The sequence below is a fragment of the Pelobates fuscus genome, chromosome 1 (assembly GCF_036172605.1).
Source record: "Pelobates fuscus isolate aPelFus1 chromosome 1, aPelFus1.pri, whole genome shotgun sequence".
Taxonomy (NCBI): Eukaryota; Metazoa; Chordata; class Amphibia; order Anura; family Pelobatidae; genus Pelobates; species Pelobates fuscus.
Window position 1 is genome coordinate 58,877,284 of NC_086317.1, and position 26,555 is coordinate 58,903,838.

The 26,555-nt window shown below is 39.3% G+C and overlaps 1 protein-coding gene across 2 annotated transcripts in view; it reads right to left on the minus strand.

Annotated features, from left to right (window-relative positions):
• Nucleotides 1-634: 634 nt before the first annotated feature.
• The window catches only part of PROS1 (protein S), a 55,796-nt gene continuing 29,875 nt past the window's right edge, over nt 635-26,555 (minus strand). Inside the window, exons 6-15 of one of the 2 annotated variants that reach the window (XM_063448778.1) lie at nt 26,035-26,166; nt 21,480-21,602; nt 20,051-20,172; nt 8,721-8,839; nt 7,884-8,073; nt 6,894-7,058; nt 6,535-6,703; nt 5,638-5,786; nt 2,354-2,585; nt 635-1,239 (exon numbers count right to left, since the gene is read on the minus strand). In XM_063448778.1, coding sequence (XP_063304848.1) covers nt 1,097-1,239; nt 2,354-2,585; nt 5,638-5,786; nt 6,535-6,703; nt 6,894-7,058; nt 7,884-8,073; nt 8,721-8,839; nt 20,051-20,172; nt 21,480-21,602; nt 26,035-26,166 — 1,544 coding nt within the window. In that variant the 3' untranslated portion in view covers nt 635-1,096. Of the gene's footprint in view, nt 1,240-2,353; nt 2,586-5,637; nt 5,790-6,534; nt 6,704-6,893; nt 7,059-7,883; nt 8,074-8,720; nt 8,840-20,050; nt 20,173-21,479; nt 21,603-26,034; nt 26,167-26,555 lie in introns of both variants that reach the window. The other variant, XM_063448770.1, reaches the window with a different exon arrangement.

The window sequence follows — 26,555 nt, forward strand, 5'->3', positions numbered from 1 at the left end:
TCTTTACTTGCGACTACTCCATGCAGTCGCAGGCCACGCCCCCAATTTAGATGGTCTCTTAAAGCCACAATCCTAAGTGAAAACATTCATATGTAATAAGCACCACACCTTGCATATGCTTTAATTCATATGATAATTTTTAACATTTACCCAATGCCAGGTCCACAATGATTAGCATTATTATTACTATTTGCCCTGAGAAGCACTCCTGTGTTAGCCTAAAGGTCTTGTGTGTCTCCAATAAAGCTGTGTTCTAAGATAGTCAGGGTGTCTGGTCATATCTCTTATAATATAATTAATATTAACTGTCAATCTGCACCACCGTTTAGAAAATCTCTGCAGCTATAAAAACTACCAATGTTACAAAAAATATATATTTGAATTAGTTTGGGCTAAGTTCCATTGTTGCTGTCACAGCCACTCTGTGCATAGAAAGTGTTTCTACACTATCTGTACTCACAGTTTGGTCCTAGCACTGAGACTGTGGGTATGTCTAGTGTATCCTTATACATGTATATTATATATTCAACAAATATAAGTTAATGTATTTTTGATGCATTATAGAGTAATCTATTATATCGCAGGTTTATAACACACTAAACATTTTTGTTTGTATATTTTTATTTATAGAATCTGTTTGTTTGTTTTTTACTGTACAATATATTTGTCTCTAGCGGTTTCAATATATGACAAAACAGTATGTAAAATTGTTTGAATTTTTTGTTCTAAACTCCCCGTATATTTCATAAAAGTTCTTAGAAAAAAAAATCCCCTTCGGTTTAAATCTTAATGAAACTAGATTTTATCTATGAAATACAAACATATATCATAATTATAACACTGACATAAATCACATAATAGGATCAAAGGCAATACACGGTGGTGCTTGGTGTAAATTTGTGGAATGCCAAGAAAAGGAAAAATAGAAAAAAAAAGAAAAAATGTGCTTATAGTGCCAGAGCCAAAAATATAATGAACTTAATCTAGGCACTTCAAGAATTCCATCATATTAGCAATGCTTTTCTGGCACACTTTGTCTTGGACAAAAAAACTTTGGTTACTCAGTAGTGGTATCTAAAAATAAAACCAAATAAGATTATTGAACTAAAGGACATGAATGTGATCGGATATCATTTTGCTTGAACACCGCTTCGTCCAAATCCAACAATTTATCATTTATGGTCACATTCATGCAGCCAATATAAAACGCGGACACCGGAGTAGCAGTAAGCGGAATGCCTAAAGTGAAATAAATGAAAGTGTTGTTAGGAGCACTTTTTTCTTGTATAATGTGTATTCAGCACTATAAATGTAACAATACTGTCATGTTGCATATCAACAATTAATGTGTCTTTTAAAAACAAACAAAGGGAGGAAGGCATAAAGAGTGAGAAAATGAGACAGACAGTTAGATAAGACAGACATTATATATATGTGTGTGTGGAGTGCAGATGGTTAGAGAGAGGGGAGAAAACATGAACACAATAGCTCTGTTAAGGAAGCCCTGTTTGGGTGAAACATGTAGGATTACTCCTAAGCAACCTTTTTTATCCTATGGCTTTTTACTATTTTTATATTTACACTCGATTAAATAAATAGCAGTTTTTTCACCTGTATCCTGAGTCCGGCCCTCCATACTTGCAGCGAATTGCTACGGGAAGAGGCGCCCTGGTTTAGCCCCCCAGTGTTATCGGGGGAGGCACCCTTCTGCGATTTATTCAACAACATCTTGTGCAATCTTTATCTGCGCAGTTTATTATCTCATGTAACAGTGTTACGCTATATTTGTTTTTTTGTGTTTCCTAATTATACCTGTAGATCTACAGCCATATTCTCCCACACACTTGCTGTTTTTCCGTACCATACAAAAGGAATATTGTCTGGGATATTCCTGGAGAGGGCTACCACTATCTAATAAGATAAGTGTTTTTTTCCATCACATTATTGATAAACCAAGTGTTGGATATACTTTGTGTTAGTTTACATAAGATAATCAATTGCCAGATAGGCCCAACTACAATAAAGGCAGTCAGAATCTCCTATCATTTATGTATATTTATTCACAACTAGGGGCAGTGGTCTTACCTTAGGAAAAAAAGGAAGCTCTAACCTATACATGCAACTTAATTCAATTGAATGATAAACAAAGACCATATGCACCATATGGGTGTAAAGTCCTCAAAAATGTATCTGAGTCTTAAATGCAGATGAACCTAGACAGCACCATAGTTTGCATTTTGAAGGGAAGCCCAAAGGAAGCACAGTCTTAGTTTATACTTTTATTCAGATCAGATAGATAGATAGATAGATAGATAGATAGATAGATAGATAGATAGTTGTGGGGGAAATATACCTGGTATTCCTCCCAAATATGTATCCACATGTCCTTTCATTGCTTGGTCCAAAATGGAAAGTTGTTTAACCAGTTGCTCTTTAGGTGAATAAGTGATTTCAGTATATGAATCAGTCACTAGTTCTACGTTAGATTTTGTGACTTTCAAATTCACTAGAAGATTCTTGGTGGTACAAATCCTTTTCGTTGCCAGCCGTGCAATGATAACATTATGTACGCTAACCACCAAGTCCTAAAAATAAGCAAAACATTGACATATTATGTAAAGGAGCCAACTACAGTTGAAATGTGCATTTTTTTTTATTTATGAAAGAGTGTTTAGTAATATACAAAAACATATTTACAGGACAATTCACTACCCAAGTTGGCAACCAAGTTTAGGAAGAAGCTTGGCTTCCTAGTCTCAGTTTCCTGTATTTTATTCTTGGTGTTGAAGTTTAGGGATTGAAGATATAATAGCCCCTTTGTTAGATCAAAACCTACCATTCCACAAATAAAGGTTTAAAAAAGCATGTTCTTCTGGTTACAAGTTAATATGGGTCCAAGGGCCTTTTTCTTTCCCTTTCTTCTTTTTTTAGTCCACACTTTATGGGATTGGAATGGCTTTTTGGTCCATCGCAATCAACTTCGATTGCTGTAGTCCGACTAGTATATCAGAGCAAACACCAAAGAAGCATACACTAGCACTAAGCTTAGTAAAGAGGGGCATTCTGCAATCATGTGTCGCCAGCTTTCTGGTGGACTTTATGTTAAATCAAGCATTTACATCTAAAAGACGGACATGATGTTGTAATTCATGTCTTGTCTTACTGCTGCCGCATTTGCAGTTGGATTGTGGCTGCTTCAGAATGCAGCCTCTCTAGATCTCCCCACGACTCTAGCAAACTATATCTGCTCCAACATCTTTAGCAACACTGGCTGCCCACTCTGTGACTGGATCCAGCCAGGGCTTCAAAGCTGTCTGGCCAAGGAACTGCACAGAGATCCTGCAAACAGTCTGCCTCAACTTTCCTATATGTCTATATAGATTTTCTCAGAAGGTATCAGGATGAATTCCTATAATTTCTTCTGCATCCCTGCACACAATGTTCAGGACTGCTTAATGTTGGTGGGAACAAACATAAAGAGCCTTGATCTTCCCTATCTTCCTCCTTCCCTCCCTCATGCACTCCTTCTCAACCTCTCTGCATTTATAATATTTTTTTTAAAATCCCATCCCTCTCCTCCAAGCAGAAGCATATGATTGGAAACCAAGTGGGCAGCGGTGGCATTGAAACCTATGTAAGAAGCTTTGCCTGGTGCTGTATAACAGGTATAACAGGTAAGTCTACACTTTTTGTGCAGAATTTGAAGGGAAGGGCCCTAGTTAATAATGTTCAGTAGGGCATTGTAAACTAAGAAAATACATATTTTATACAAAAGTTAAGAGTAACTCTTTAATTCAAACTAAGAAGTGCAAACCAGTTGAAAATCTGAATTGATTGCGTTTTAACCTAGCGAAGTTATATTTTATTCATATTTATTTAGGGAAAAGTTTACTTTTTAATAAGCACACCCACTAATGTCTTCAATAAATTGGGAGAACCCAATATATTTCAAATAAATAATGCAATGTATCTAAATTTAAGTGAATAAGGTATTTTCACTCTTCTACAGTATACCTGTTTTTGTCTTACAACAAGTTGAGCTAATACTGAAAATCACATTGCTACTTAAAATACTTCACATTTTGTAGACATGCTAATGATATTGTTAAATATGTATTAGTGAAAGTTACAAATTGTTCTGTCATAAAGCAAATTATTACATTCGTGGTTCCCATTTAATGTGAGCATAAAATGACAGTTATTTGATTGATGTAGACCCAATGAATTATTTATGTTAAATTATATTGAAAATTGTGGAAGTATAATTACGTGCTTTGATAAATAACAGATAAAAGCCCTGAGGACTAGACAAAAACACATTAGAACTCACACAATTCAATGTAAATATGTGTTTGTTGTTGAAAAACACAAATGCCACATACATTTTTTATTCATATGAATAAATACTAATCATAGAGAGATGTCTGTAAAATACCTGTAGATTATTCAAGGAGAAAAAAAACGAGAAGTTCAATGACTAGATATTACTTCCTGCAGGTTAAGAATGATGTCTGAGTCTAATTACTAAATTCTGAATTGCACTATAACAAATGGTGTAAAACCATCCAGCTGTGGGGGCATTTGGACGGCAAAGTTGCAACATTTTTCATAGTATTTAACAATGACCAGATTTTGCAGTCCTGGCCCCAAATGAGGAAGAATTGTGTCTGGATTTTAGCCTGTCCAAAAGTTATTGAAAGACTGAAATTCAGGCATGGATTCTTAAAATCCAGGTCTAGAACTACTTTGTCTTATGGTAAAGTCTAGCCTTGTCAAAAGTTGACAAATGGTGGAGGTCTACAGTTATTTTTTTTCCAACCCTAGCATTCATCACGAAGTGGCTGTGGGATTCAGGTATTGTCTCACTCATTACAAGACATGATCTATGGTGGCTTCCCCAGTCTCGCGGGTTCCTCCATGGACCTCAGTGTTGTACTCTCACACATGTGCAAAAGTACAGCACAGACATAGCTCCTGGCATGTGAAGTATTAGGAGCCAATGAAGTTTTACTGGAAGAAGATGGTGGCCTCCACAAGGTACAACTTCAGGTAAGTAACCCTACATTCTATAGCACCTCACTGCCACCGGACCCTAACCTGTCACTTTGGGGGGGGCTTTGTAATATATAAGTATTATATTTAAGTGAGTGGTGGCCAGCCAGTGCTTGCTTGTGAATAAATACAAAAAGCAGACAGGTGGTTCAATGTGACTCCCATCTAACTATTGGGAGTTTTAAGTTATCAACTCAGACTGGTCCAAAATCCAACATGAATAGTTCCAGAGCCTTTTTGAATCCACTCCATGAAGAATTCAGAAAGCAACATGTTGGTCCAGGCCACCACTAGGTATAACTAAAGCATTACCACGGTGAGCATTAAAGAATGTGAACAATGTGTTGGTTCAAAGTTTGGCATGCTAAGAGTTAAGGCAAAATATGTAATTATATATTTTTTTTATATGTAATTAAATACAATTATGTCAAAATGCATGACAGAGGTGGATTCATGTTGGTCATGTTTAAGTATTAAAAGTGAAGCGATCAATAAAATCCCCCACTATGTTTACCATCCATTATTTACTGCAGATGAATGTTAGTAAAATAAAATAGCAAAGGCAAACTAACAAAGTAAAAATACCTGTAAGATATCAGATGACTGGTCTTCCATAGCTAGAGCGAGAGGCACAGTCTTCCCAGAAACCAAGGCAAACAAAACACCAGTTCCTGTTGATGACCGAATATCTAGAGTAGCATTCACTGACCAATTTCCTTCGGTTGATGCGTTCTCTGCTAAAAAGTGAAATGTATGTTAATTTAGAATGAAAAACAATAAACAATTTGTTAAACAGTCACTCCACACCCCTAAACAACTTTAGCTTGCTGAAAAGTTTTATGTGTGAAGAGTGTGTCCTCTTTTTTTTATTTTGCAAAAAGTGCAGATTTCAATAGAAATTGACACGTTTAGACATTTACCCTTGGCTTTCAAGCAGTTAACAGATTCTGTTACTTCCTGGTTTGGTTAGGTCAGTGGAGCTGAACTCAAGAGTCAGACAGTTGCCAGTGCACCTGCCTTGCAACGGTTTCTCATTGAGCTGCATAGGGAAGTCTGTAATTGGACAGTAACGGAACGTCTGGGCGGGATAGAAGGGGAGGGTTTCCAAAGGCAGCAGACAAGAGAAGTGCAGGTTTTGCAAGCTGTTTTTAGATTTATCCTTAATGATTAAATGTATAATTAAATGCATGCAAGTTTTAATTTGATGTATATCTACTAAATAGTGATTTATTTTGTTTTTGGGCAGTGCAATGTCTCTTAAAGCATTGAAATTCAGATGCAAAGACAGCATGCTCATTTTGGGGCCTTTCTGTGGCAATCTTGTGATTTCATGTTTCTGGAAAGGTAGACATGGATGGAGGCTATTGATTTGTTATGTCCCAGAAAACAATAATGGGAATAGAAAAAAAAACACATCTAGTAATTGTGAGGTTATGCAACGTTCAGTGGATGTGCCTATGATTATATAATTCATCTACTTACTATAGTTCACTAGAAATTGGACAAGTCCACCCCCAGGATAATAGGAGCCTTTGTGCACAGACACTAGGCAATGCTTGCTCTGCGTTTGCTGGATGACCTCTTTTACTCCCAGAGCTCCTTGGTTCATTAAGTTCCATCCACGAATACATCCGTCCAATCGTGGGTTAATCTGCGAAAAGAGTGCAAAGTGGTGGAAATCTGTTACATGTCTATGCTTTGAACAATGGTGTTGTCCAGGACACCAACTACCAAAGAAAGGTCCTAACAATTCTGACAACACAATCTTAGAACAGACAAAACACCTTCAAACAATACAGATAAAGTTTTAGAAAAGTAAATGAAAGATGGTTTCAAATTACCGGTTTAATGAGATTTTCCACCTTCCGTGGCAGTCCTGCAATGTTAACTTTGGTTTCCAAAATTCCATTGATGGGTTTGAACAGAGATGTGGGGTTATTGATATTCATAACTGCTTCTTTTGCTATCTTCACACTGATCATGGTTTCAAACTCTTCCACGGATATCTAGAACAATAACGGCTTTATGTCAATGAAGGCTAGGTGATGGAGAGTTGTACGAGATCAGTAGTATGTTAAAATTATATTTTCCAGGCCAATGTAACCATGGTAACAATGTATTGTGCAGGTAGAGTGGCTAAAATAATTCCCAGTATTATTTTGTCTTTTATTGAAAACAATGTGGGATCTCGTGGGATTTGGGGCTAATACATAAATAATAATCACTATGCCATACCTCCACCCAATGTGAGATATGAACGCATAACTGGGGATGCAAGTACAGTGCTTGGTAATGATGATGTAAACATTATTGATGGCACAAGGGGTGATTTCCTTTGAATAGAGGCTAGCTCATGTACATAGTATGCCTAATCCTGTGCAAAGGTTTATTTGCTGTACCCAAATTTGCAACACTATAGAATAAAATTGAGGTGTCAGAACAGGAGCCTAAATCAAGCAGTGTTATTTACTAAAGTGACAATTGCCAGGAATTTAAAGTGAATTCAAAGTTAATTTAAAATTTAAGGAAAATTGTTTACTGAACAAGAAAAATCTCAAAGCCAGCTATGCTTCTAGTTAGGCTACTTGGACGTTAAATTTGAAATTCACTTTTAATTCAAAGCAATTCTCACTTAGTAAATAACCCTGTAAGACTTCCTATCAAATCGTGGACTTATAGGTGAAATGTGATTACCATTACAACATGCTGAGATAATCTGTTATCTTGTGTCTGCACCAATGGGCTAATATGACTATTAATCAAACATTATGTTATATTATATATACTTATTCATTGTTTATATGTGCTACTGCTAGTTAAAGTAAACTTACTATATGCCATTCACCATTATTGATGGACTTCCCACCAGATGTAACCTTGGTCCATAATTCATTCTTGAACTGGATTTCAATCTTTCCGTCTCTCAGAGCAAGCAGTAACCAGGAATTGCTATCAGGAGACTCGGCATACAGAAGGACTCCCTCTCCATCGTACGTTCGAAAATCAAATTCAGCAGAAAATCTATTTTTCAAATAAATTTCACAAACATCCTTTGACATAAATCTACGCAGTATTATGTGTAATAAATATACATAAAAAAAATATTTATTTTATCATAAAACTCAATGTCTTGTATGGGATCAATTAAAATTGATGAGATTGACGACTCACTGTCTATAGTACTGTAAAACTTCCCACTAGCACCCTGCTGCCAGTCCGAAGAATAACAAAAATCTTTTCAGTCCTAATTTCAGATTTATATGATTAATCATCATCTGGGAAAAATACTTAACAGATATGTTTATTTATATCACCCAAAGATACTGGGCTAGGTGAGAAGTCCATTATCTTCATATAAATCTACAGAATAATGCACATATTAATGGGATCCTCCACTTGCTGGTTTCCTGACTGCTAGGTCATTATGGTAGAAGACTATAGAACCTTGATCACGACTCATTTCTTGTTTACCAATAAATCCCCAAATACATTTTAAATATGTCTTTCTCCTTTTCGTAAATATCTTAATCTTAAATGTTTTTCTTTTCATTTTTCATATTTTTTTTTTTTTTGCATGAAGAGCGTTTGTGCTTAGCCCAAAATGTAATAAAAAACATATACACATCTTTTGTTGCAAACGTTACTTGTGGAACGTGCATATAACCTACCTAGTTATATCTGGCAGTTTAAAGGTCACATAAACTACAGGTATTGCAGTGAATTGTTCAGCTAAGTAGAGTAGTTCATAATTTGTCTCCAGATTCAGTGGCACACAAATTGGGATGACCTTAAAAAAGAGAAACCGAAGATACAATAATGCATTTATTATTTATTTATTCATAAAATATTTTACCAGGAAGGATACATTGAGATTTCTCTCATTTTTAAGTATGTCCCATGTCCACAAAACATTGCATTGATACAATAGGGTACAATAAAATACAAAAACAATATTAATACAAAACATACATACAAAATTTAACATAGAACAGCTAAGAAATATAAAATAAAAATATGGAAGGCTTCACAAATTTGCGTGTCATCCTTACAAGCTTTGTATTTGTAGGACGATATTTACTGAATTGCTGGGAATTCACCAGGAAATTGTAAATTGATGTCCAAACAAACCCGAGCTGGATACATAGCTAAATTGGAGACATTTTACAATTCTGCTATTTTTGGGATAAAGTTTCGAGTTCCCTAGCATTCCCCAAAATTCTCAGTTTGATGAATAAACCCTGACTGTACATAAACCATAATTACCGTATTTATCGGCGTATAACACGCACTTTTTCTCCCTGAAAATAGGGGGGAAATCGTGGGTGCGTGTTATACGCCGATATCCCATAATTACTTACCTGTCTTGAAGCGTGGGCCGGTGTTCAGTGCGCACCGCGGTACTGGAACTTCAATTTCAGGTTCCGGTTTCCGGCGGGACTGAAAGGAAGTGTGCACACTTGTGCACACTTCCTTTCAGTCCCGCCGGAAACCGGAACCTGAAATTGAAGTTCCTGTACCACGGTGCGCGCTGTGAAGCCGGCCCACGCTTCAAGACAGGTAAGTAATTATGGGACAAGGGAAAGTGCACTAGGGGACACTATGGGGGGGGGGACACTATGGGGGGGAAGAATACTATGGGAGGGGGGGGAGAATACTATGGGAGGGGGGAGAATACTATGGGGGGGGAGAACACTATGGGAGGGGGGGAGAATACTATGGGAGGGGGGGAGAATACTATGGGAGGGGGGGAATACTATGGGAGGGGGGGAGAATACTATGGGATGGGGGGGAATACTATGAGATGGGGGGTGAATACTATGAGATGGGGGTGAATACTATGAGATGGGGGTGAATACTATGGGAGGGGGAAAATACTATGGGAGGGGGGGGAAATACTATGGGAGGGGGGAGAATACTATGGAAATGGGGGGGAATACTATCGAAAGGGGGTGACACTATGGGATGAGGGGGGGGAACACTATGGGATGAGGGGGGGACACTATTGGAGGGGTGGAGAATACTATGGAAAGGGGAGGGGGACACTATGGGATGAGGGGGGGAATACTATGGGAGGGGGGAAATGTCCTGCAATTTCCTTCTTAAAATGAGGTGCGTGTTATACGCCGGTGCGTGTTATACGCCGATAAATACGGTATATCAATTAGGCACCCATAATCATGCAGACAGAATGCTGCAAATCGTGAGACCTAACTACTAACGCTCTCAGTTTGGTGCTTCGGTTATTATTTACTGACGTTAAACTCCTTAGCCAGCAATTTCAAACCCTAAATCAGCAGTCCTCTTTCAACTCGCACTGAGGTTTCTTAAAATCGGCTATAAAAACATAAAATTTCATTTGGAAAATCATGTTTGACTTCATACAATTATCTCCACATGCTACATTGCTTCTTGATGACTTGATTATCTAGTAACACATCGTTCCTGGTGCCTGGTATAATTTTGTGTTGCTGAAAATCTGCTATTTCCTTAATAAACACATCCAAGACAATTTACAAGAGGGAGTCAACAAAATTAAATATGACACTGCTTTTTATAGAAAATGTTATTTGCTATCCTGCACTATCTGAACAGAACTTAATAAAAAAAAATAAGTTAAGACACGCTGGAACAAAACTGCTCTCCCCACCACCACACACACACTTACACACACAAAACCATAACAACTACATGTCATTTTATATTTCCAATACAGCAATTTGATTACTCACGAGGAAATATGCTGCTTTCTTAGTAAGATCCATACTTCATGCCACCTGCAGTGCCGGCATTACTAACTACCATTATCTAATAAGAGCCAGTAGTACTATATCAGATGTGTTCCATCAAACACGCGCTCTCTGTGTGCGCAAGAATTATGTTCATTGTTATAGTTATTGGCTACTTACTATATATACCTACCTTACCCACATTAAGATGCTATGCTGTGGTTTCTTATGGCTTCTATTATATTGTATTTGGTCTTCTTGATTTTGACCCAGCTTTGTCTTTGTTTGTTCCGCTCTCTATAACCCGTGACACTACACCAGAAAATGTAATGTCTAAGCCCCCTCTACACCCTCACTGCCAATGTGCAGCTGGACGGTGCATGTACATTCTCGCTGAAATGCACCTGTACAGTGCAACAGCAGAGGATACCTGGGAATTTACATTTTGCAGTATTTTCTAATAAAAAAATTAAAAAAATTCAATATGATTATTTTTAGACTGGTGAAAATTCAGTTCGGCCAGTCCATTTTTTTCCAAAAATAAAAATTTGGGAGAGACGCATTCGGCAATATCTCGGTGTGGCTTGTCAGACTTTTAGTACTGAAAACCTGATACCGGAAACAAATCAGACAAACCAAAAGGGCATAAAAATGGGCCATGTATATTTTGTGAAAGCTACTAATAGGAGCATTTTCCTGCCATTTGATTCACAGATCAAGTGAGAATAATAAACCAATATAAAGAAAAACAGAAGGAGCAGTATACTCAAATATTTATGTATTATAAATTTATTGAATATATAATACATAACTATATAAATGCAGATTTGTTTAACTGCTTCTCCTTTTTTCCTCTATTGCTTACTTCTCACTTGATTTGTGAATAAAATCAACATGTAGTGACTGTCCCCTAGACATCTAGCATCTTTTTTTCCCCACCAATCATCTCTCTTTTTTGGCGCCACATGTGGAATTCAGAATCACGAGCCAAAACAAAGATGCTCGTCCACTGTGTGTTTTGTTTAGTTAATGATAAATCTACATTTCGACTCGCAGTTCGGGTTTTCGGCCAATCGACCAACTGGCACACATTTCAACAAAATGTAGTTCGGAATGAAATGAATCTCCAAGTCTACTTATTTTCAATGCTTCTAACACATACAAGGTGATTTATTGAACTCTAAATGGCAACACTAAGGCAAAAATAGTTGTGTCTATTCCTGAGTTGGAGAATATTTCCAGATCAGCTATTTTTGCCTCCGTTCATCCATTTTGATTTAATTTGCAAAAATCAGGAGTATAGTGAATAACCTTGACATATTTCCCAGCCATGTAACCCAGAGATATGAGAACATTTACTGTGGAAAATGTTGTATTACATCGGATAAACCAGAAGATGGCGATGTTGAACTTTCCAAGAATGTTTTTACAGAAAACCAACATTTGCCATTTTTTACTGTAAAACTGCAACCCAAAGGTATAGAGGGATGGGCAAGTACCTGTGGTATCCAAGGAGTTAATCCACAGCAAACAATCTCTTATATCCCGAAGCAACTGAAAATAATATTGCAATTTAAAGTTTATTGGGAAAACTAAGACGCTGGCTGGAGCCAGCGTCAAAAGACATATACCGAGGTATTTCAGGATTTCTCATAATAATGTGGGGGAGGGAAAGATATAGGTATAGGAAAGGAGAGAGTCTATGGAAAGCAATGACAGAGGGTCGGAAACGATGAATTAGAGGTGAGAATAGGTTTCAGCATTTGAGAAAAAACTACATGTTCACTTAAACTGCTATAGTGCAGTTCTGCAACTGGGCTTTATCACAGAGAAAACCATGCTTAAATTAACAATCATATGTATGACTGGGTAAAAGAACATCACTCTACAAAACAATATTGGCTCACAATTCGATGATCTTATTATTATAACACAGAGGTAGAGTGGGGAACACCTCTCCCATTTAAAATATACAAGGGTATGACTTGCCCTACTGCACTGTTCTTGACAGAGCTCTTTGATTGATGAGGAATTACATTTCATCTGAGAGTATTAAAAAGAGAAAATGCATAGAAACCCCCTGAGTAAAATGAATGAGCAAGCTAAGCAGAGTTACCCGATATTGGTGGCCACAGAATGATTAATAACAATTCAGAGCAATCAAATCCGGAAAATGTTTAGAAATACTTTGACCTGGTACCATTATCGTGTTCATGGAAGAAGTGGTGCTATTTGGAAAGCGGTGTGTATTATGTCAAGCTTTGAAACCTGGCACACATACATAGTTACTAAACTCCGAATTGGAGAGAATAAAATCCAAATGCCAAAACTGATCTAAAACAAATCTCGAACTCAGCTATAATCACAGCTTGGCTATTCAGCTTCAGTTTTGCCATTCGGAATTTAATTCAGGAGAATTCAGAGTTTAGAGAATAACCCTTTAACCCCTTAAGGACCAAACTTCTGGAATAAAAGGGAAACATGACATGTCACACACGTCATGTGTCCTTAAGGGGTTAAAGGACCACTCTAGGCACCCAGACCACTTCAGCTTAATGAAGTGGTCTGGGTGCCAGGTCCAGCTAGGGTTAACCCATTTTTTTATAAACATAGCTGTTTCAGAGAAACTGCTATGTTTATAAATGGGTTAATCCAGCCTCCAAATCCTCTAGTGGCTGTCTCATTGACAGCCGCTAGAGGCGCTTGCGTGATTCTCACTGTGAAAATCACAGTGAGAGCACGCAAGCGTCCATAGGAAAGCATTATGAATGCTTTCCTATGAGACCGGCTGAATGCGCGTGCAGCTCTTGCCGCGCGTGCGCATTTAGCCGAATGGGAGGATCGGAGGCGGAGAGGAGGAGGAGGAGAGCTCCCCGCCCGGCGCTGGAATAAAGGTAAGTTTTAACCCTTTCCTCATCCCAGAGCCCGGCGGGAGGGGGTCCCTGAGGGTGGGGGCACCCTCAGGGCACTATAGTGCCAGGAAAACGAGTATGTTTTCCAGGCACTATAGTGGTCCTTTAAATCATTGCACCATAACCACTACACTAGCCTGCAGTGCTTATGGTGTTTGGTATGGCCATTTATGAGGCAACAAAAACCATATGCAAGCAAAGATTAAACTGCAAAGTGCAAGTATTCCACAAACATTGTATTATAAACCTATGCAGAATGAAAGGAAAACAAAACACTAGAGCAGGGGTCCCCAACCCAGTCCTCAAGTACCTCCTACCAGTCCAGTATTTAGGGATTTCCCTGTTGTGTCTAAAGTGTTTTTTGTTTGTTCTTTTATCTAAATAAACCTTAGACACAACTTGGCAATCCCTAAATCTTGGACTGTTAGGGGATACTTGAGGACTGGGTTGGGAACCCCTGCACTAGAGTAAATGAAACAGAAGATGGCGATATTGAGCTATGACTTCTCAACAGCAATCAGTGTTCTTGTAAAATTGCATTGTCCTTTGCAGTGAGGGACAACCAGCCTTCTAGTAGTCAAAGGGTTAATTTCAGCAAACAATCTCTTGTATCCTGTTTTCTGGTATTATAATTTTATTACAATGAGGAAACTAGCCTTCGGGAAATAATCTAACAAATGCATATTAAAATTACTGGATGTAGTTTGAGATACTGTTGTTAAAAGCTGTATAAAAATGCCATCTTATTTTGTCACAGTTTTTTACATTTTTAATGGCATCACATGATTATGCAGCTGTTTTACAACTGGAATGCAATATATGGTAATAACACTATTTTAATATATAATGTCAGTTCTTATTTTCTTTTAGAATATTGCATTGATTATCTTAATCTAAGGTTTAGAAACATAGAATGTGACGGCAGATAAGAACCATTCGGCCCATCTAGTCTGCCCAATTTTCTAAATACTTTCATTAGTCCCTGGCCTTATCTTATAGTTAGGATAGCCTTATGTCTATCCCACGCATGCTTAAACTCCTTCACTGTGTTACCCTCTACCACGTCAGCTGGAAGGGTATTCCATGCTTCCACTACCCTCTCAGTAAAGTAATACTTCCTGATATTATTTCTAAACCTTTGTCCCTCTAATTTAAGACTATGTCCTCTTGTTGTGGTAATTTTTCTTCTTTTAAATATAGTCTCCTCCTTTACTGTGTTGCTTCCCTTTATGTATTTGTATGTTAAGTTATGTACAATAATATTAATATTAAACTTTTTTGAACAAGAAGGGTAAATTTAGCTTTCTCTAGCTTTTAAGTATTTTTGAGTCCCTTTTTATTATGAGGCCATAATTGTTGACCAACTTAACAGTATTCATTTTAGTGAACTTGGAAGTATAGAATTATGAGCAGAAATTACTGGAAATCAGATCTGCAACTTAGAGTTATTTCGCATACTGTATATAAATGTTTATGGTGAATAAGAAAAAAAACTCCATGAATTTAACCGAACGAATTGAAAAATAACCAAACTCATTTAATGATGTTCCATGGAAATTTCAAAGACTGCGAGTAAGAGATAAAGAAGCTGGTTCCAAAGTAGTGGTTAGGGCACCCCAAGTTCTTTTCCAGTTTGTACTGCACCTATATTTCCATCCAAAGGTTTCCACTTGATTGACTACATGGCCAAGTGAGATTCAATTGTGGTTCTAGAACCTCCAGTATTCATTTGGCTGAAGTACCAACATAAGGCACAAGGTCCCAATCGGTGCTTAGTGTGACTACGTTTCTGTGTGACTTGTATTCTTCAGACATGTTTTTAGATGCACACATTTCAGCACGAGATAAAATGTATCTGTTTTCACTAGTTTCTCCTTGATTACTCAGCACGAACATTCCAATGTTCTATCGATCCATATAAACACATTACACTTGCTCCAACATACAAGGCACACATAATATCCCTATCGTAGGAAGTAAATTAATTAGATGCTTGGTTTGAGAACAGCCGTGTGCATTTACTCCATGTCTCAAATAAAGATTTCATGGAGTACAAAATATAAGAGCCACAATGTTCTGCAAGATTCTGAATGCCATGGCCATTCCAGTTCAACCACTCATTCCTATCTCTTTCAAGTACTCTTAACCTATTGTTTGGTGATGGCGTACTGCTGGCAATCCAGTTGTAAACTTAATTTGAGCGATATTTAGTCAAGATGCTAGACACCTGAACACATGGTCCATCTCCATGCAATGACTACACTTTGTCTCAATATTTGCTTTGGATTAATCCTAAAATGCTCAGCCAGCTAATTTGTGCCTGTGCCTATTGGAAACAGTAGTCCACAATCATTGGAGTGCCTCTGGCAAACTTAGACATTAAACAAACATGTATGACTGAGCCTATAGTGTTAAAAACACCATCTAGCCCCTTGACCCTCCCCTTGATCCCCCTTTTCCACCCTAAATATAGTAAAACTTGTCTTTATTCCAGTCTGCTGCTGCTGGCTCTGCCCCTGATCTGCCTGCTGGCTGACATCATCAGAAATGATGATCTGATCCAATCACAATGCTTTCTCATTGGATTGGCTAAGATTGCTAAGGAGGTAGACCTGGGCAGAGCCAGCACGTAAAACACAGCCCTGGCCAATCAGCATCTCCTCATAGAGATGAATTGAATCAATGCATCTCTATGAGGAAAGTTCAGTGTCTCCATGCAGAAGGTGGAGACACTGAATGGCAGTTCTGCTACCACAGGAATCACTTCTAGTAGCCATATGAGGAGTGGCCACTGGAGGGGTCCCTAGGCTGTAATGTAAACACTATTTTTTCTCTGAAAAGACAGTGTTTACTGCAAAAAGCCTGAAGGGACTGATTATAGTCAACAGAGCAAATACAATAGGCTGTAGTTGTTCTGGTGTCTCTAGTGTCCATTAAAGTCATCACTAACCTCTATCTTCCATTTACAAAGCAAGAATTGCCACTTGACAGGTCTAGTCTCAAATATGTAACTGTGATTAAATTATACAGTTTTATTTTTTTTAGTATTTCTGATCCATTATTTATTTCCTACATTGAACATTCCCCATGTCTCACCATTATATGTTTCTTTGCCTTTTCAAGTGTGTGTGTCACAAATTGCTGCCAGCATGGGTCTGTCTCTTACAGAACCAGTTATGGTGTTTTTTCTATCCACAGAATACAATGTTACTACTGTGCAGCACAAAACTGTTGTTCACAGAAACCTAAGCTGTTTGTTGTAATGCTTATTTTTTTGCAAACTATACCCCAGGAGCTTTCACGAGTTTAATCAGAATCCAAGATACTGGCACGCTCCTGCCGGTGTGCCAGAGCTTAGAAGGAATTATACAACACCGTAGCCTGCGGAGTGAGCATTGTCTGCCAAGGCACTCTGAAATGTGCCAAGTATTTTAAGCATTCTTTACAAAAAGACAGAACTCTCAGAGTATAAACTTGTAAAAGGAAAGATCTAAAATAACACACACGGGTATTTACTTTCAAAATAATACATAGACAGACAGAGAGAGAGAAGAGAGAGAGAGAGAGAGAGAAATATTAAACAAATAAAATTGCTGTGAAAAGCAGATACTTAAACTCTGATAACCAAGTAATAAAATAATAAAACGAATATATATTTACTCAAAATCACTAGCAGCATTGCCTGCCTTCACTAAACCATAAAAATGATGTGAAGATATCGCTTAAAGCAACAGGCAATCAATGGAAGTTTCAGAAATCATTCACTATGAAACCAGAACACAATCACTATCCCCTGGTGGCCGACAGGATTACTTGTGCTAGAAAATGACACCTGTAACTTGGATTTCTATTGAGATGAATTGCATGACTGTCTCATGAAGACTTTGGGGACTGACAATTGCCTAAAGCTGTATGCATCACTTTGTGTGTCATTACATTGTGGTCAATGACCCCTGTAACTTACTGTCATTAGTTTATAAATGAGGTTACTAATTTCTTCTTGGGCCAAGCACACAGGGATGAAATGAATGTCCGGGCTATAACACAGTACTGTATAAGTGGTTGGCTGTGCCAGTTAGATCATTTCGGATGTAATGACAAAGCAGTATGCTACTGTGATAGGGAATATAAGAGCTGTAAGGCTGAGTCAATTCACGGAATTATTAGTACATTTTATCTCACTGCCTAAGCTACTTCACCATGATTTGCAAATAAAAGTATATTGTGCTTGTCTAATAATTCCATCAACATAAAGTTACAAACAAACAAAACAAGCCAAGTCATCAGCAGCTAGCCGCACGCCTGCCAACAAGGCAATCGGGCCAGGACGGAAAGTGCTGAGATCCACCAGGAAAGCGTGATGTTGATTTAAAGCTGGGCTTTCCAACAAGTTGCTCAATTTTCGTTGTCTCCCAGCTTGCAATAAGGCTTTATTATAGTACATATACTTTGATGGGTTCTGGTGTTCCAGCACACCAATCTAAAAAAATAATCTATGTTACACGGTGCTATATTAAATGAAAGGGATGAATATTTGGAATAAACCAGACTTCAAATGTGCTGTCTATATAACAACAGGGTATTGGCATGCTAAATCTATAGAGTGTACCCCAAAACACAACAGCTGAAATATAAAGCTTATATGTAAATATAAAATACATTATGTAGGGTTTGCATATCAGGAATGAATTCCCAATTATATTTTGGAAACAAAAAAAAAAAAAAAGGAAAGGATGTATTAAGCCAGATAGCCTTATGTAAATAACATTAAAATATTGTAAATGGAAGTGTGCTTGGGTCTCAATGCGATTAAAAACGTAAGGATTGCATGTATGTATGATTTTTACACTGGGTACTGGGATACATTTCTTTGAATTTTAATCTAATATTTCTTGAAGAGGGTTTCTCAACTAACTAATCTGAAAAATAAAACATATGTAGTTTTATTCCATATAGGAGAAACACGTGTTAGTGAAGTCCTTTCCTTACCTCTATGGGAACCAATGACAGACTAAGACATCTTACCACCGCATACTTCCCAATATTGGGAATTACGAGCCCTAAAGCGGTGTGCCAGTGACATCACTTGTAACACTAGAACCCAAAATTTTCAGTCATGCCTGTAAAGGGGGCAGGACCCCCCATAGAAAGAACACATCATCGTAGCATAAACACATGCCAAGATAACAACCTTCCAGCCCCAATCAGGGCAGACCACAGAGAGATCTATCTTTATATAATCTTAGTGACCTCAGCAGTGTGAAGACATCTAATGATGAGCTGGCTAGGGTTTGTTCTCGAATGTCCCTACATGTGAGTCACCATGGAACAAATCAGAGGAAATAAAATCAGATATGTAACATCAAAATCAGGACAGTCTGAGTGCATGTAACAGTCCATTCTCTCATGGAACACTTCAGGCACCATAAAACCTTCATCTAAATGACGTTGTTATGGTGCCAGGAGGCGCTAAGCGTACTCTTACCTCAAGGGGTTAAACCAAAACTAGTTCATTATCAGTATTTTAAACAGTAATATAGCAGCTCATATAAAGTTCAATATATTTAATATTTATTTCAATTTATTTATTGATATTTAAGATTTATTTAAACTGACAACTAGGAAAATGTTCTAGAAGTATATTTAGTAAATGTTATTTGTTTAAATATATTTTCCTGGATTATTACACATCACATGAGAACATTGTAGAATATAGAAAAAAGAAAGAAAAAATTCCAGCATCAACAAGTCTCACTCCAAAGAAGTTACAAAGTTCTAAGAAATAAATCTTACGTACATTCTTAAGAAAAAAGATTCCAATCTTGTTTAAAAGGCCACTTGTTTCCATCAGGAAGTAAATCAAGGAAGTATCTCAGTGGAATCCATCGTCATTGTTAAAGTCAGAGAACGTTTGGAAGTTCTGAACAATGCAGTCAAAAGACCTTTTACTTTGACATTTCATTTCTCTCCACAATAAATTGGCTTTGAGGAGTTCAAGGTCATTAGAACAGTTTATACCTTAATGAATGAGACAGGCACAGCAACTAGAAACTTATACCACAGAACATTGGGTAGCTTGGATGTTGGACTGGGGAGAGGCCTGACCACATAGGGCCAATTTGAAGAGAGGGTCCATCCACAAAGGGGGAAGGCCATTGAAAAAAGGGGGAATGTCAGCCTGGCGTGAGTCCATGTAAGGCTGACTAGCGGCCACTCTGGCCAGCCCCAGTCAGGATTTTTGGTGCCACTATAACAGCACAGAGCTTTATGGAGAACATCAACTATTCAATGCTGATGATTACCGTTGAAACACATTTTTCCAAGGTTCATTCACTTACACTGAAATACATGGCTACTTACATCACACGATTTCTTGTTTTGGGCAAGCTTAAATTTCTCTCTTCCATCACAGTAACAAGTGTAACCTCCTGGCCGATTAACACAATTGTGAGTGCATACTTTCTCAGCACATTCATCTACATCTAAAATATAGCAAAAACTAATCAGATGCATTGTTTACAATTGATTTTTTTTAAAATCATTTTATAAAATTATACATCAGGATTTTACTATACGTGATGAGAGATTACTTGTTTAGCCAACCATGGGGCCTATTCACTAAACACTGAATTAGCTTTTGCAATTTCAGTTAATTGCATTCCGCTCAGTTCTTTTGCATTTGGTTGTTAAAATTCCTGTGGTTCACTGTATTCAGTAAAAACCAAAGCTAACCATATTGAAACATTTGCTATTTTCAGATGGATCTCCTTGCTGCAGTGAGTTTAGTTTTAATAAAGCTCAACTGGATTTCACCCAAATTACAGCTGAATTGTAACTGCATTTACCCGCTTTAAGAAAAAAAAAATGATACCACTGATGTAAGAGTCATGTTTGGTGGGGAGGGGGTAGGGTTGAGGTAAATCCTTTCGGTGTTAACAAGGCTTTAAAGTAGCAATAAGGTGATTTATGTTTAGGGGCTCACAGTTAGAGTTCCCCTGTTTTGCATCACCCATGGAGATTCAGTTGATTTCAAAAGACAACCGATTAGCAGTCCAACATAAGTGCAAATTATGTTGATATAACCAAATTTGCCTTTTATGTATTACCGAATGTGTTACCGAATGTATTAAAACAACAATTGGGACAACTCAACTCCATTTGGCTGTTGTTCAGTGCAATTGTACATTTAGGGTATAGACCCCTATGTGTTCGGCTCCTTTTGTGTATCTCAACCACTACAGCAGAGAAGAGGTCCTAACATATCCTAAAAATCCACCCACACCTGGTGCTGTCAGTCAGAAGTCATAGCATGGGCATATACCCACCAACCTTTTTTAAAGAGGCTGCTTAATAACTCAAGGGAGATCTGGTGGCCAACACATGGACCTCCAGCTGTCGTAGAACTGTTATTCCCATGATGTATTTAGTTGGCTAGACATCACTGAGTTGAAGTTTTTCCAAAGTTAGGCGGACAGTTTAGTCACCTTAAGACACCATAACAACTTAATTTAAGTAAAGTTGTTTTGGTGCCTGGAGTGTTCCTTTAAGGTTCTACCTCTTGGCCAAGCAGAAAATGTAATTACGACTGCAAGTGCTGGGTTAGCTGAGCACTAATCATCACAGAGATAGGTACACTCTTAGCACTTGGAAGCACTCAGTCTCAAGAAGAAGTGTTTGAATCTCTATCCCACCAGTACCTAAAATTTGAATTCATGTAAGGATGAGAAGCTTTTGAGTCCTTAAACAAATGACAGCAGATCTTGTGTTAAAAATCATCTGATATATTTACCTTCACAAACTTTGGAGGAGATGTTATATCTATAGCCTGGATCACATTCACAGTCATACTTCCCAGGGGTGTTAATGCATTTTGCACTCCCACACAAGTTGGCCAGTTCACATTCATTTAAATCTATTAAATAGAAGAAAAAAAACACTCCTTTATACGTGACATGGAAAGGTGGCATGATCAAAACCAAAATAAGGAATATGGAGAACAACAAAGAGAATGAGAACAAGGGAATGGAAATGATATATAGGAGAAAGTAAAGAGAAATATACAGCTGAGCACACACATATATCCCAATGCAGCTGATGATCACTGTTTGGTGCCGAGAGACAAACAAATCTGCTACAAGATTTACTGTATGTAAGGGATGTAAGCTATATTCCTTAGTAAGTTGTTAGACAATATGCATCAATAGATTATTGTGATATAGTGCTGAATCTTGGTTTCTTGGCTCCTAGAAAGACTTTGGGGATTCCGCGGAATAAAGAGTTTCCTACTTTATCATCAACTAACAGTGTTCTGCAGAACTGCTTATAGATGTTGATTTGTCTTTGTACACAGACTGCACTGGCAGTAAATGAAATATGCTTATTTAATGCAAGGAGTTATGAAAACAGCAACCGTGTTAGATACCTGGAGCTTCAGAGGCAAACATGATCCTGCTCTCCTCACCTTCACGGTGATCAGTAATGAAACACATAAAACAATGTTAAAGAAAGAATGGATGTACTCATTAGGAAAATATGGGAAAATTTTTAAATACCCCCCCCTTCCTCCCCTCCCAAATTAACCATCTGGGTATTAACTAACATTTACCTGGATTGAGCACCTAAAAGAACATTTAATTCAAGCTGCACCAACAACCAAACCATTGGTGACAGGGGTTCTGTAGACATTCTGCTCTAGAGCAGTGGGTTACCCTGTTGTGTCTAAAGTGTTTTTTGTCTGTTTTTTTTTTTAAAAAAACACCTTAGACACAAATGGGTAATCCCTAAGTCCTGGACTGCTAGGAGGTACTTGAGGACTAGATTGGGAACCACTGCTCTAGAGCATAGTTCTTAGAGTTCATTTGGGATTCTAATAAAGACAACTTAAATTGGAGAATATCTACCTGATAGATTTTAATTTTTTTTTTATGCAGTGTCTCATTCAATGTCTATGTAGTTTGTTTAACTCATATTTAATGTGCTATCTGTACATTCTACGGGATTAACCATCAATTTGATTAAAAAGTTTTGCTTCTGAGGGGTGGCGCCTGAGCTCCGCATCGACGGGCGACAAAAAATCCAGCAACAGCTATACTCACCGGACATTTCCCACCTCACCTGCTCCCGACAAACCACAAAAGCACCAGCATCCACTGGCAATGGGAGGTGGAAGAAAATCCAGGCACAGTTCTGCCATAGCCCCGATATTCCACAATCGAGGGGAAAGGGCACCGCCACATGGCGGTGAGCAGCCGGAATCTGATTATGACTCCGACATGAGCGATACCAGACGCATGCAGTACGCAACTCCTATCACCCGCCAAGACTTAAGGGGACTCCTGCATGACATCAAAGCCAACATGGCCACAGAGTTTGCAAAGCACCTTGCTCCCATAACAGAAAACCTGGAGGAGCTAACAAGGAGAACAGTAGCAGTAGAAGAAAAAAAATGGAGGACCTGACAACTACCACCTCTGCACATGGCCAGGCCAGGTCCTTGAGAGACCAAATAAGTGTCCTGGAAGACACACAACAGGACCTGAACAACCGATCACGTCGGAAGTGGAACAATATCAGTATCAGATTGCTCCCCGAAGCAGTCACGATGGACACCTTAAACACCACCCTCCGAGAAACTTTCTGCAGCTTACTGCCCCAGGCACCGCCAGCGGAATTACTCCTGCACACAGTGCCCTTTGAGCCCCTTCCACTACAACCAACCAGCCATGCGCCGTAATAGTACACCTCCATTATTTTCATGTAAAGGAGGCTCTAATGAAGGCAGCCAGGAACACCCCCCTTACCATCGACAGACACCAGGTCCAATTCTTACAGGACCTGGCGCTTCCATGCTGAGGAAAAGAAGAGAACTCCGTCCTTTCACCCAAGCACTAATGCAACATAGATCTAGATATGCCTGGGGGCACCCCTTTAAATTGATGGTGCACCGTAACAATCAAATCTACACCTTACACGATATCGCAGACGCTACAGACTTTGCAGCCGGGCTCGGCATACCAAACCCCAACATGAACGCAACTCAGCCAACCCGCGGCCCCAGGGCGACCAGACTCGGACAGCCTACACCACCCTAGCACAGAAGCCCTTCCAGCCAGAAAGACAGATGCCTGTTACTCGACTGCAGAGAATCTCCGCAGACCCCTGAACACAAGACTGCACACACCTACCACCTCCATCACAAAGAGAACAAGTTACAAGGACTGACACCACCAAAGTCCCATTAGCGCACCAACAGACTAATGAAACAAGCCAGCAGAGTAGAAGAACAAGAACACCAAATCAGGACTACAGACACTCATGACAGCGAAATCAGAGTGGAGACATGCCAGACTATGGAGCGGATCAGGCAGCCAAGACACAGATAAGAACTGAAGCTACTAGAGATCCAACACCGATAGGCAAACTTAACGCTAAACACTACAGAACTGTCTTTACATGGCGACACCGCACCACCACAGGGCGGGACCCTATCAAACATAGCGACACGGGCAGGCAGACACACACGCACCCAACCAGGGGGTTCGGCATGGGGGACTCAGGGGGAATACCAAGGGAACGGGAGGGAAGGAGCCCCATCGCTGAAAGGGAAAAACACACACATATAGGGCAAAACAAGGCACCCCACTAGGCTCCCACAGACCCTCCGGGACCACAAGAGGGAAGCAATCTAACAGATCAAGCACGGTTAAAACAGGCCACACAACAGGGCCTAGAGTCACACAAAGGGGCGCGTGGGACACAGGGGGAGAGAACTAAGTGAGGGAGGGGGTGGGACATTGTGAAGAAATGACAAAATGTATGAATGTATATGTGATCATATGTATGTTTCACAATTTATGGTGCAAACCCTGCAGGCCCCATACATGCAACCTAGCCCTAAGGAATCGAAACAACCAGAGCTCTCATCCACCTGATCACACAACCTAACCAATTGAACGTAGCCCGACTGCCACCCAAAACCGCACAACAATGCACACAAAGCACAGATGCCAAAACAACCACAAAAGAGCAAGACACAGTACTGCATAGCAACCATAGGCACCAGCTCAAGGGTAAGGAACAAGGGACAAAAAAAACACGACTGTGGACACAGGGATGAATGCCAGACAAACGGGCGTACACGTATTGCCCCGCAAACAACAATACGCACCACATCATCAGCAACGCCACTCTGCGATGACAGCATCAGACTCCCCACAGACAAACTTCCAAAACCATCAAGCTAACAACCCACAATCCTCTACTCAACAACACAACACACCCCCTACATCAGGGACCCTAGCACAAATACGGATCAAGCACACCAACTTCACACACAGGAGACCAACCCACACCGACGACCCACAATCGCACCCCGGCCATCCGATATCTGCAAAAAACTCGGCACATAACACACGACCCACGACACAGGGGACCACGTAGAACCAGGGGGCGCTCAGACCCCGCCTCCCCTTTTCAACCCTTCAGTCCCCCGGGGGAACGTGGGCCCTTTGGGCGCAGATGGGACCAGCCTACACTAAGACAACCAACCAGACCTACAACACATGCCTGACGAGGATGTTAAACGAAACCGCCCACCAAGCGTATCTCACTCACCCATAGGACTAAAACCTCACTCACCCATAGGACCTTCTCTGGCCCTTCCTATTTCAAACCTTCAAACACTGGTTTCCCCGCAGAAATCATAACATTCCTCCAGACCAGATATCGCCCATCAGAAGGAGCTCTCCTACTACCCAACGTCGCACCACCCCATTTCGCAAAAACAAACGGAGCGAGACAGGGATGCCCACTATCCCCCTCCTGCTCACCCTTTCCCTAGAACCCCTGCTGGAAGCGATCTAATCCACCCCCGAAATCAAAGGAATCACCATAAGAGGCCAACCGTATAAAGTATCGGTGTATGCGGATGACATACTCCTAACCCTAACTAACCCAACCAACACTATCCGGGAACTACTAACCCTAATGCACATCTCCGGCTACAAAATTAACCTAACAAAATCCAAAATCCTGCCGATCCACCTGGACCACGATACCCTAGCCCTCTTCGCAACAAATTCACCCTCATCATTTGCGAATCCTCCATAGCATACCTAGGCATCCGCTTGCCTACGAAAGTTGAAGCCATATATAAAGAAAATCAGTATTTATTCAGCTTCCTTGTTTTGGCCTACAGTTTTGGATTCCTATGTCAATTCTTCATAATTGCCCATTTAGTCTTTGTAGAAAGGCAGCATATCAAGTTATGGGCAATACTTTTTATATTCCCTATACACAGTGCAAGAAGTAGAATGAGGGAGTATCATCATGAACTGTATCATTACCAAGGCAGGTATGTTTGTCTGCATGCAGGTAGTAACCATCTTCACAAGCACACCGATAACTTCCCTGCAAATTTACACATCGTTGGTTGCATCCTCCGTTCACTTTATCAGGCTCATCACATTCATTGATGTCTACAAAAAATAATTAGTAGAAATAAAGGTTAGGAACAATCTAAACCTTTAACCCTGAAAGACATGTAATAGTTTACAACATTTGGCACTCTAGATGTTGTGGACTACATCTCCCATGATGCTTTGCCAGCATTATGGCTGTAAGAGCATTATGGGAGATGAAGTCCACAATATCTGGAGTGCGCAACATCATTACATTAAGAAGTTACTTTCAGCACCATGACCACAGTGATTTGAAGTGGTTATGGTGCTTGGACTCTGTATGTGCAGCACTTCAATTTGAAATGCTGCACTTATAGAGACATCGCAACTTGCTGATAGAGGAGTACCTCCACATCCGACTGTGTCATTAACCAGCCCTTAAATAAAGTTGCCGACATAGATGCAGG